The sequence below is a fragment of the Struthio camelus genome, chromosome 3, assembly GCF_040807025.1.
Source record: "Struthio camelus isolate bStrCam1 chromosome 3, bStrCam1.hap1, whole genome shotgun sequence".
Taxonomy (NCBI): domain Eukaryota; kingdom Metazoa; phylum Chordata; class Aves; order Struthioniformes; family Struthionidae; genus Struthio; species Struthio camelus.
In genome coordinates this window covers 133,954,588-133,966,957 of record NC_090944.1, presented here as the reverse complement: position 1 = coordinate 133,966,957, position 12,370 = coordinate 133,954,588, and the positions used below count along the sequence as shown (strand labels likewise).

Genomic DNA, 12,370 nt, shown 5'->3' with positions numbered 1-12,370 from the left:
GGAGGGTCCTTTTACATGAGTACAAATAAAATTATTATGATCTAGTATTTACAGTTTTGGGCTCTAAAGATATTTGTATCTAACTTTCATTGTTTTCTGCAGTGCTTAGTTAAATGTTTTTTGTGGATTTGCTATTCATAGAGAAAAGGTTTTCTAAAAAACTCCTGCTATTTATATTTCATAACCTATATTTTCATATCTTCCACTTCTACCAGTCTAGTCAGGTTAGTGGCTTTTTTGCCATGTAGTTTTTCTTGCCAGTGTATTTATTTATCAGCTATTTATTACAGGATAAATTCCTGAAAGTGGATAGCTGTACCAGACATTTCTGAGAACCTCAGGACTACAGTGAGAGCACACAACCCCAGATATGTTCCTGCCAGCAAATTTCTTTGGCGGGAAAGGCTATTTACTCCTCTGAAAGTGCCCTGGAGAGAGATCTGAAAAAATGAGACAATGTGGTTGAGACCTGCCTCCTCATTTTCTCCTCAAAGGTCTGCAGCTTGGAACAGGGTCATGTTGGGAATTATTTAAATAACTTTATCTTCTAGTGATGAAGATATTTTGATTTTGATAGCTAAGAAAAAGAAAAGCGTGACAAGAAGTTCCATAAGCAACAACACTGATGATGCTTGATAGTTTTTCTTGCCTGAATAGGAGCTCTTTCCTGTGCAGGTGTCAACAACTTGTTTATGATGCATCTTTCCTCCAGGTAGTACACTTCTGGCTCTCTCCTCTACACAACCGTCATCTTCCTCAAAATTGTCAGAATTCTTGAGCTCTCTACTTCTTTGCAAATCTGACTGAAATCAGCCACAGATTTAGAATTTGCTAGTAACGCAAAGGCAGACAGACAGACACAGTGTGATTTCGTAATCCTTATCTCCTGTGAAAGCAAGGCTAAAAACTCTTTGTAGTTAAGACCGTTGAGCTAAAGATGAAAAACTTAACTCTTCCAGGTAAAGAAAGCTGTGCAACAGGAAGGCTTCAGCAGAAGGAAGCGAGGGTATAGAGATATCAATGACATTGACATCAACATGAACGATCCTTTATTTACGAAGCAATGGTACTTGGTAAGTTTTTGAAAGAAACCTACAGTAGTCATAGCTAAATAATTAGCATTCCGGTTATTCTGTGCTGTTGCAGTGTCTTGCAAGCATTTTTTCTGAATAACAAGAACTTCAGAATGGATCTAAGGCAGTATGTCCTGTTGTTTTTAACTGTACCTCTTCTATACTGGCAAGACCCAGCACCCTTTCAAGAGTTAAATTTCATTTTAGTCAATGGTGTCCTGTCAGTGTTCCTGGTGTGCTGATGTGACCCTTGAAACTACATATGCACCATGTCTTTGAGCTGTTGCCAGATAAAACGTTGTTGTGGAATTATAACGAAAAGGTCTAGAGCACTGGCTAGAAAAAGTTGAGTTTTCTTTCTTACAGAAATGTTAATGTTGTTTAATTGATTTCCTTTTGTCAAAAGCTGAATTGGAAACTGATGTATTTTGGCTTTAAGCTAATGTCAAAAGAAATTTATATTTGACTGAATTTTTTCGTTTTTAGTGTTTTATAAGGAAAAAATCTTTTCTCTTAACAATGAATATTTCCCTAAAAGTAGCCAAAATGACATCTTCCTGTTAAAAATGCTGATAAGGATATTTTTGATCAGTCTTAATATTTACGAATTTACAACGAACATATTTATGACGAAATATTTTTTAAATGCAAAGCCACTTAACGTGATTCTTTTTGATTATGAATAGAGTTTCTTATTCTCTTTCTTTTTAATGCATTTCCTATGTTTTATGAATCCATCAAATCTGGCTGTTTTTTTCCTAAGTTAACATTTATCTGATGATGAGAGCATGTTGGCATGCATGGGACTTCATCCTCAATGAAATGATAAACTAAAATATGGCTTAATTCAAGTCATTCTGTTACTTCAATCAATCAAAATGTTGCAATGATAAAAATGAGAAGTTTTTTATCAAGCTATACATTCTTTTTTTATATCAAAATACACTAAAATGCGTTTTGAAGAGGAATGCGTCTGAAACAAAACTGAAAAATTTTGCTTCCAGAACAGCAAAATCCAAATTATTTTTAACATGAACCCAAGAAATTTATGGATGAGATTGGTGACCATGAGTAGTGTCTGCAAAGACAGGAGATCGTTTTCACTGTAGAATCGTAGTATCACACGCACACATGCACACGCATGCACACACAGAAAAGATTGGAAAAGACCCTTGGAGGTCATCTGATGCAACTTACTGCTCAAAGTAGGACTAACGATTATCAAAGAAGTCATTTCTGGTACTACAGCCTGTGGTCATGAAATTCAGTACATCTCTGCCAGCTGCCCTGACAGGGTTGAGTAGAAAAGTCTTATTTTGAGTCAAAAAGCTCTAGTGTTTAACCATATCTTATAAACCTCAAAGAGTGAATTTACCCAATTTTTGTTTACCACTGCATTATTGCAGTAGATGTGATAATGTACAGATGTGTACTCCAAAGTAAATGGGATATATTTTCCATACCAAAGATACATGCAAAGATATAAGACAAAATTCAGTGGCTGTAGAAATGTGTCTGTCACATTAAAAGGACTACTCTTCTTTTCCACTGATGCATTAGATTAACACTGGTCAAGCGGATGGGACTCCTGGTCTTGATCTTAATGTAGCTGAAGCATGGGAGCTGGGATACACAGGGAAAGGAGTTACCATTGGAATAATGGATGATGGTAAGTGAAGACTGCATGTTAATTTAATGTCTTTAATTAGCTTTCTCCCTGTAATCAAACAAAAAAAATTAATAATAGATTGTTTATAGTGCTGAGACTAATTACCAACCTCTGTAAAGACTTTGAGGTCTTCAGGGGAAATATGTTATAAAGTGTTGCACTAGGGATACTGAAGCACGGATCTCCAAGCACGAAAAGTAGCCTGCAGTTATCACACATAGATCTTCCAGGACCTATTATAATGACCATTAAGCCAAAGGAAAGACTCCCCTTGACTTCTGTAGGCACTGACTGGGGGGCTTAATTGCCTTGCAAAAATTACTTATGAAAATATTTTCTGGGTTATATGATTCTCAAGGTCATACTTGACAGCTGAAATAATTAAACACTTTCATGCTGAATGTCCATAAAGACCTGCGTATTAAATATATGTCTAACTTGAGGCTAAGTTCAAGGAAGTTGAAGATAAAAGATACAGTTGAAGTCACAGCTGTACTTGTTCTGGATTTCTAACATTGCTAAAGTACAGAAATTCTGTGCAGTTCTATCACCAGTTTCCTTTGAGCTAAATTTTGCAATGTTGTCCTTTTATGGTGACTGAATTGTGCTAAAAATAAATAAAATGTCTGGATCCACATGCATTTTCTAGGGTCAACTGAGATCTGTCGCTATTCATTTTTGTTTCTCATCTGCTTAATCCTAAAACAAAGTCTTTGTGGAATTAAGAAAGCAGACTTGCACATCTGTATATTGTTGTTATTACAAATCAGAATCTTACCGGTCTCACAGAGCCAGGACTTCACGTTTAGAATGAATAGACATAACTACATGAGGATGGCAACAAACTCGTTGAGCTTCAGGCCAAATAAATCTACTGAGAGCTGTGGGCCTATCAGATGCAGCATTTTGAGAAGGAAGGAATTTGGCTTGTATTTACTTCCGGTAACTCTGGAAGAGAGCATCTGAATAACATGATCCTTCATTGAGACCTTTGTTGTCCATCTCCCATTGGTATCGGCAGGGCTCCCAGCAGTTGCAGGGATCTCTTCATGCAGATCTAGTGCTAAGGACACTACATAATGGGAGGTAGTAGTTTTATCAGAGTAACTGAGACAATAAATGACTCTCCTTGCAGGCAAAATTGAGCACGTAATAGGTTGGTGGTTGGAGACCCAGGGCAGAGTAGTGGTCAGAATGAAACATGAGATTGATTGACGGCTGTTTTGTTTGCATGTTTTAACTGCCTATGTCAGCTTATCCCATCTGAGATCTACTGCTTTTGTCACTCCATCCATGGGGATTTGTATACTTGCCATATTTGGAGATGCAGTCACATGACGATGCAATAACATGAGGGTATTCTGTACCACTGCCACCCTGCTGTGGACTTCAGCACACTACGGAGGCGCAGAGCCATTTAAACTCACTTTTTGTAAAAATCTCAGGGTTTCTCTCTTTCCTGAGTATGCCATCTGATCCTGTGGATATGGTACTGTTGTTGTCTTCATTCAGCTGCACCCCAGGTGTGGAGTTTGAGTGGAGTTTCAGAGTCTCAGGGGAATTGAGAATTCCTTCTGGCAGAATTTTTCATGGTTTTCAGTTAGGCTCAAATCAGATAAAATAAGTCAGTGAACTTTAGTGAATGTTTGATGAGGCTTATTCTGAATTTCTAGTTTCTATCAACTTTTCAGAATCAGGTAGCTGAATGCTCTGAATCTAGTTTTAAGGAAAGTATCATGATGTTGTATCTCAAGGGCCAGGACCTCAGACTGCTATCTATGCCCAGAAATTTGCTAAACCTGTATGATCCAACATTAAAAATCCCTTGCATATCATACACAGAGTAAAACATGTTTGTTGTAGTGATCTTCCCAGGTCTAATTTAGGTAATTTTCCATCTACTTAATTTACAATTTTCAGTGGCTACAATACTCTTTTTTATAGCCTGTACTGATCCAGTGCTTACTGAACTTGACAGTTTTGGTATCCTTTGAGATGACAGCACTTGTATATAGATAAATTGCAGTTAGAACTAGCTTTCCTAAACAGATATGATCTAGTTCACAAACTGGGCCAATACGTTTTGTGGCTGAGCTCACTTCTTCAGTTGGCGCCTGGATTTTGACATAGATGATTGAAAACTCCTAGCTGGGTCTGCAGCAGAAATGATACCCCAATTTAAAAGTCCACAGGTGAAAACTGGGATCTCATTTCAGTCAATTGCATTATTCACTATTATTGTTTTCCTGTATTTGCAAAGGACTCTTGTATTGTTCTGCAATCTTTAGAAAGTTTTTTTTAAACGTCTAACCTTTGGTTCTGTCATTATCTTATTGCAGGAATTGATTATCTGCATCCTGATCTTGCCTCAAATTATGTAAGTACACGCTGACCTTTTTGTGTAAAATGCAGAATTTCTTGTTGTTATGATCTGTTTTTCGTATAAAGTTTTAAACAATGAGTGGAATAAGAGCACAGCTGAATTGCTGGTCTTGCAGATGATGATATATTTTGCTTTGAAAAGAAGCAGACTAAAAATGGGACAGCCTGTGCAAGGAATGAAAAGGTGACAAGGCTTTTTGTAGAGGAATGACAGCGCTGCCTCACATTAAATAAGCTGCACCTTGCAATATTGGATTTAGGACAGAAATGAGTAACCTGGGAATCGGCTCTAAATCCTGCTATTAAGATGCAGAATGCGCCTGTCACTTGAAGGGCTCCTGAGCTGTGGGCTGTGGCAAGGCTGCTCTCGTGCACAACAGCTCCAGCACGTATGAGCCTTTGAAACGTCTGGGAATGGCTGAATTCCTCTCTAACACGTGATGTGATCCAGCGCTCCAGAACATGAAACGTGTGCAGGGCAGACTTGTATTCTCGACCCGTGCTGCATCAACTGATTGCTCCTTAAACCTGCCTACAAGTTTACCTTCCGTCTTGAGACTGGCTATTTTTCTTTATTCCTCCAGGCTCTCCCCACCCCTTGCTCTCCGACATTAGCACTCCCCTCTGCAGGACTCTAGGAGGGCTCCCAGCTCCCACAGCCTCTGGGCTGCCTCCGTGGTGTGCCGCTCTCACAGCGTGCTTGCAGCAGGCAGTTGGGCAGCAGGGGCGAAGAAGCTGTGGCTGGCTGCCAGGGAGTTTGCAGTGTCTCTGCTTTGGCTCTTGCTATTTTCCTGCAGTCATTGGCTTCACCTCAGGAAGCCCTGCCTTCTTCACCTGAGCGGATCGATTTGGTTTTTAATTGTGATTAAATGCACAGAAGAACAAAGAAGATTAGAATTAATGGTAAAAACATGAGTCATTCAGATAGACTGGCTCCAAAATGAGAAAGAGTAATATACATTTATTCCTACCTATGAGTTACTGCAATTTGAAAAATAAGAAAAAACACACACACAATGAAAACTTGGCCCTGTTGTAGCAAATAGCAAAGCAATCTTGGTAAAGAATATATAGAGCTGGAAGGCGTTCGCTTAGCACAAGGAATTTGGGAAATAGCTGACCGCAGGAAGGGCAGGTTGGACAGTTTCACTCCTTATTAATTGGCTTAATAACTTGACTGCAGCTAATTAAATCCTGTGCCCTAACTGCAAAATGCTCATCCTAGAGGGATTACTCAGTAGGATATTTCCTTAAATTGATAGGAGTAAAGAAGTCTGTATAAAGGTCTATATCTTTGTAGGAATTATTTCAGGAATATACTTTCCAGGATATGAGCTGGGGACAGCATGTTTTTTTTTTTTGACTCATTTGCTTGCTTTTTCAACAGCAGTAGTGGACAAAGCGCGTGCAAATATTCTTGTTCTAAAAATCATGTTTCAGATAGACAAGTAGAAGGTCTGCATATCTGATCTCATGTCAAATGGGAACATTTCTGTTGTTAACAGTGGGTCTAGGATCATGTTCAGAAACCAAAAATATATTGCTCAGTAGTACAATGTTTTCTCTTTTAATTCTATAAATATTTTCTGTTTGTTGGGTGAACACTTGTCGACTTAGCAGAAATATTTTTTTTTTACAGTGGAAATTGTGAGTATTCTAGAAATTGGTGGAAAATGACATTTCAAAAGTAGAGACTGACATAGTAGAACACACAGACACAATGCTATAAGTCAGAAAATAGTGGAGCTGGAGAGAGATGCGAAAAAGGAAATATTAGGAATTAAACTGGGAGAAGAACAGCTGCCTGGGAATGAGGGAAACAAACCATAGTGATAGTCATAAAAAACATGTGCAGAGACCAATCTTCAAATGAGGAGACACTAGAAAAGTCTGTGGAGGAACGACTTTGTTGTAGCGAAGAGTGATCCAGCAGTGGAACAATGAGTGGGCTGTAGAGGGACAGGTTAGGGAATCAGGAAGGCCAGAAGAAAACTGTCTGGCCGATGTAAGATATGGGATTTGGCCCGACTAATGTAGGACAGATGGATAGCCAGATATAGTGGAGAAGAGACTGAGGAAGGAGTGGCTGGTAAGACAAATAATCGTTAGAGAAACAGAAGAAACCCCATCTGCAAAGATCACAATCTTAAATGGGCTATAAGCCGAATGCATTCAATAGAGAAGAACAAAAATATGGGCTATCAAATGAAATCGATGGTTCTAGGTTCTATTTCACATTGCACAGTACTGGGAAAAAAGAAAAAAACAAGTGCGAGTCTGCAGAGTTCATCTTTACTCGAGATTCACTTTTAATTCCATGCTGAATGTACTGGAGGAAGCAGCAAAGAAACCTGCTGATAAATTGTCACATTATCTGCAAGCCAGCCACTAAAAAGGGCGCTTGTGATTGCTGTCGTCTGCAGAGGCATTTGCACGCTTTTAGAGACGATCCACTGTGTCCCAGCATCAAACACACTCAAATGTGTGCCAGTGAGATGTCACAAAACTGGTACCTTCTCATAGGGAGTGAACTGCTGCCAGGACCAGCACTTGCACCAGTGGAGGGCAGAGATGTGGTCCCTGGGCGGCTGCTGCTAAACCTGCCGCCTCAGGGGTAAGTGCAGTGTGTGTGCCCCTACGAGATGGTCCTACCATGAGAGTGTGGGGCTCACTGCAAAAATGCATGCTCCTCTCCCAGGCTAGTGGTGTGGCTCTCAGCACTGCCCTCCGTGGCAAAGGCTGCCTGTTCAAGGCTCATCCTCACCAAAATTGCTCAGGGAAATTCTCGCTGCTTGGATGCCTTGGCCGTGTCACCTCCTCCTGAACAGCTGGCAGCAGGCCCCATCTCTGAGAGATGGTTGGCTGAAGGGCAAGGTTAACTCCTGCTCCTGCTGCTAAAAATCCTCCTTTTCCTCCCTCGCCCAAGTCTAGCGCAGTGGTCGCAGGGCTCGGTTCAGCTGTATTTTACCTCTCCTCCTTCCCTTGCGAGGCTGTGCAAGCCTCCTTAAGTCCTAAGAGGTCGTACCTTAACAGCATCCGTGATGTCTCTGAGGCCATGGGAGCCTTTTTTCCCAGTAGGTAGTATTTTGGGCATGAACTAAAGACAAGGACTTAAATCCAGCTGAAGAGTAGCTCGGTGTAGACCTAAAAATGCAATAAAGTCACTCTCTTAGGAGCGGGTTGTTCACTCACTCTGGGCTGCTGTAGGCATTGCAATCCCCCTGTACTGTTTTTATTTATTTCCAAAACCAAGTGTTTGGCATTTTGTGACATTTGCACTTTGGGGCAGCTTTCTTTTAATGTGCGTTGATTGTTCTTAGGAAATTGAAAGCCAATAGCTTATGTATATCAAGTTTGTAAATGCCTGCATATCTGTACATCTTGGTTGCAAAATCCTTAAAAAATTGGAAAGTCTGTCAAAGGTGATATTTTTGGTACTTCTGCATTTCTGAGTATAAACCTTGGCTTTAGTTACTAGGTTTCATTTGTTTTTTTATGTTTTTAACTTGCTGCTTTTCTTATTTGAATGGTTTATTGGCAATTTAGCACTTAGAGGTAATAGGTGTCGAGGAAGAGAAAAAGCTTTCTAAAAAAATGTATTTTGTATTTTTTTTCCTAAAAACTGCTCAATCCTAAATATGACCTATCTCTTCCTGAAATGCCTGTATAAAGTAATAGAGAGGAGGAAGCAAATTTGGTCTTACCCAAGTGAATCACTGAAATAATGAATGTGATAGTGACAAAAAAAGGAAGTGGATTTTGTGATCTTATTCTAAATTATGTTGGGCCAGAATCTCATCTTCCGTATCTTTACAGAATCCCTTACAGACAATGGAGCTATACCAATTTACTCCAACTAAATATTTGGTGTACTTTTTTGTGTTTGTCAGAGAGGTTGTCCGAATGCTGACTATTATTCACCAGTTACAGAGCAACTGGGAACATAGCATCACCGGTTAAAAATTCATATCAGCACCCCTCAAGCCAATAATAATAGGCTTATTCACATTTTGAAATCCTGCTATTACATCGATATTTATATTTGATGTGAACTGTATGGTTTAAAGTGTCTTCCATGGTACTTTTATGTTTACAGTTTGTGGAATTCTTCATGCTTAGTTTGACTCTAAAAAGCATGGTGGTCGTACTTAATCTTCCTATCTATGCCTCCATCATTTCATTTCATTTCAATAGGTGAGATTTCAAAGCTCCAAAATGGAGATGAGATAATTTCAGTTGCTTTTTACCAGGGATATGCCTTTATGGCACAACATGCCAACATTTCTCCATGGAATCATCCTCTTTGAAAAGGAGCAAGTCTGGATTTTTGCGGTGGGGTGTAATTTGATGTCTCTCTGCCGCAATCCTATTTCCCCCATCTTAGAAAAAATACAATCAGCAGATTATCTGTTTCCCAGATAGTAATTGTTGATAATGCACTGCTCTCCATCCATGTTTTTCTTCTCACAGTTCCTGAGCTATTTTCTAATGCACTTCACAATGCAGTAGCGAGAGACCAAACTTAGTCACACTAAGTCTGTGGGACTGCTCATGTGTCTAAAGACACATAGCTGAACACATAAAGTGTCTGAGAGATCAGTGGCTTGTGGATCACGTTCCTGCTACTCCTCTAGGTCAACAAAAGCAGGTCCCAGTCTTGCATGCACTCAGTCTCATAACTTTTATCGTGTCACCTGGTCTACGAGGTTACACTTATGCAAATGAACTTGTTCAGTTAGGACTGATTTACATCGAGGGTATCGCTTCCTTTGGGAAGTCTGATATGCCAAAATCGGCTTAATCCCAAACTGGAGCGTGAAGCTGATGCTGCAACCACAAATATGGGAAAAAGGAATTGTGAAAATGTTGAAAAGTTTCATTTCAGTGATTTTGTTCAAAATATAATATTTCACATTTCCCAAATTTAAACGTTTCTTTCCTTTTGCTGCATTGACCCCAAAAACTCTAAGCCAATTCAAAATTAAGAAAAGAACATCTAGTCTGTGTGTACTAATGAATTATGTTCTGCAGTCACATCCAGTGGAAAAAGCTGTTTCTCCCTGAGGAACAAGCACTAATGGGACAGGTCTAGCTGAACCCCAAGTGCCCTTTTAAGCTGAGCTAGAGTATCATCAGTCTTTATTCATTCCTGACAGCCTTTTCATATATGTGGAGAGGAGCGTGTCTGCTCAAGGCCTGGCTGGACTGCTTTCCCAGCACATCCTCCCAGCTGGCTGCAGTATAGCTACTTGCTTTTCTGGAGTCAGGGGTTCTGACAAAGCTGGAATTTTCCGTTCTGCACTGTGTGTGCAGAGACTCATTGCTGAAGGATCGATATTTTCTTCCAAGCCTTGGAAACCCTGCAGAGGTTCAGCCTTCAGGAAATTATATTTTTCCCACAAAGAGAACCCTTCATTATGAACTGATAATTAAAAAGCTGAAGCCTAATGTACTCCAAGGCTTTCTTTCAACTCAGACCATGCATACAAAGCCAGCAATTTTCAGGACTAGCTTCTCCAAGATACAGCGTCTGAGCTAGAAAAAGAAGTAAAATAACAAGGGCTGCATATTAGATGTGTTTAGTAAAAAAGGAGAACACCAGCTGTAGGGGGTTGTGATTGCAAATTTCAGTACATTGTTTTAAAGAAAATCCTAAGAGAGCAAATAGAGGTTTGTTGTGCCATGAACAGAAACATAAGCTGATCTCTCTCTCTCTCATATCAGTTTGTATTCTCGTACTTTTATACTTGGCCAGTGTTTTCTGGTGAAGGTCAGTGTAGCTGCGTTATCCCATTTACAGCAGCGGGGAGCTGATCAGCTCACAGAAGTGGGTTTTTCCCTGATTAGCAGCAATGAAGAAGATCAAAATCCCGTGAAGAGACTCTGGCCAGCAGTAAAAACTGCTGGTTTTTTTAGTGTCTGAACGGTCCTTGAAGCTGACTGCTTGTTTAAGAAAGAGGGGAAGGGGGAGAGGAAAGAAGGAGTGGGAGAGAGACAGAGAAGACAACAGACATTTACTGTGGGAAAACCTGAGGTGATTACGCGAATAGATTCCTTTGTTTTGAATAATGATACTTATAAACTAAGAATTATGCAGCAAATCTTAGGAAAGTGATAATAATGTCATAGATGGAAAAGATTAAGTTGTTTTCTGTTGGAATCTGTGAAATTATGTGACTGTTAAACGTGTGCAAATACCCATGCAGCCATCCTGTCAGCACTTCATGGCTGTCCTTCTCATAGCTTTTTGTCTTTTCCTCTCCTCTGTAACCTGTGTCTTTATGATATAACCTTATGTTCTGCCTTCCAAGGTCTCTATCAGTTCTTACTCAAGCTGTATTCAGAAAAGGATCTACTGAGCAAAGTGGACCGTATGTAAGGAATGAAGGAGGACCCTCCGGAGTTAGCCCTGCGTTTTCTGTCATCTAACATTTCTTATTCAAATGCGAACAGCAGGTGGGCTTACCTGTCTTTGGGCTATGGCTCCAAACACAAAGTGGGCACGCAGTCTGTCTCTCACAACTTTTGGTAACTTGTCACCAGCTAGTACGATATCAGTCCCCCCTCCTCCCCCGGCTGGGAGGCAAACAGAAGCATGTTGTTGGATTAATTATCTTATCATGTAAGCAGCGGATCGGGGAAATGTTCTACTTCTGTTATGACGTGCAATCTCCATTGTTTGCTAGAGGAACAAAATCATCATTGAATAATTTTTAAAACCATGAAAGGAATTAGAAATATTACAGGCAATAAATTATGCACTGCAGTATGTGCAGAGAAGCTTAGCAACAGCATAAAGGATCTTGTTTCTTTTAGAAAGTCTGTGTTTCCTTCATTAACATGACTCTGAGTATGCCTTGGCTTACCTCCATGCTCCTGAAGGGCCAGCTAACTATTCTGGAGGCTGTGGGTCTGATCTCGATGATTTACCAGGATAAATCATCAGTATCTCAGCTAAAATCACTGGGGCCTAATTGTGGATTTTTATAAGTTCGCAAATCTTAATAATATTGACATCCATTGAACCATGCTACTTTAACCCTAGTGATCTGCCCCACAGAAATCCCAGCTGATGTAATTGTCACTAAGTCAAACAGAGTTCACTCGTAATTGCTGGCACGAGAAGCGTTACCCTTCCAAGACAGGAATTTGTTGGAAACCCTCTGAAGACCTTGAAAAGCTCCCTGTGTCTCTGCGCTGTTGTTGATACCAGCCCAGGGGATCCACAGGGAACTTAAAGCCAAGC

General features: G+C 40.0%; 1 protein-coding gene across 2 annotated transcripts in view; it reads left to right on the top strand.

Annotated features, from left to right (window-relative positions):
* The window catches only part of PCSK2 (proprotein convertase subtilisin/kexin type 2), a 143,477-nt gene that overhangs the window by 77,870 nt on the left and 53,237 nt on the right, over positions 1 to 12,370 (top strand). For both annotated transcript variants that reach the window (XM_068940402.1, XM_068940401.1), the window contains 3 exons: positions 960 to 1,073; positions 2,634 to 2,742; positions 5,082 to 5,119. In XM_068940402.1, coding sequence (XP_068796503.1) covers positions 960 to 1,073; positions 2,634 to 2,742; positions 5,082 to 5,119 — 261 coding nt within the window. The remainder of the gene's footprint in view (positions 1 to 959; positions 1,074 to 2,633; positions 2,743 to 5,081; positions 5,120 to 12,370) is intronic.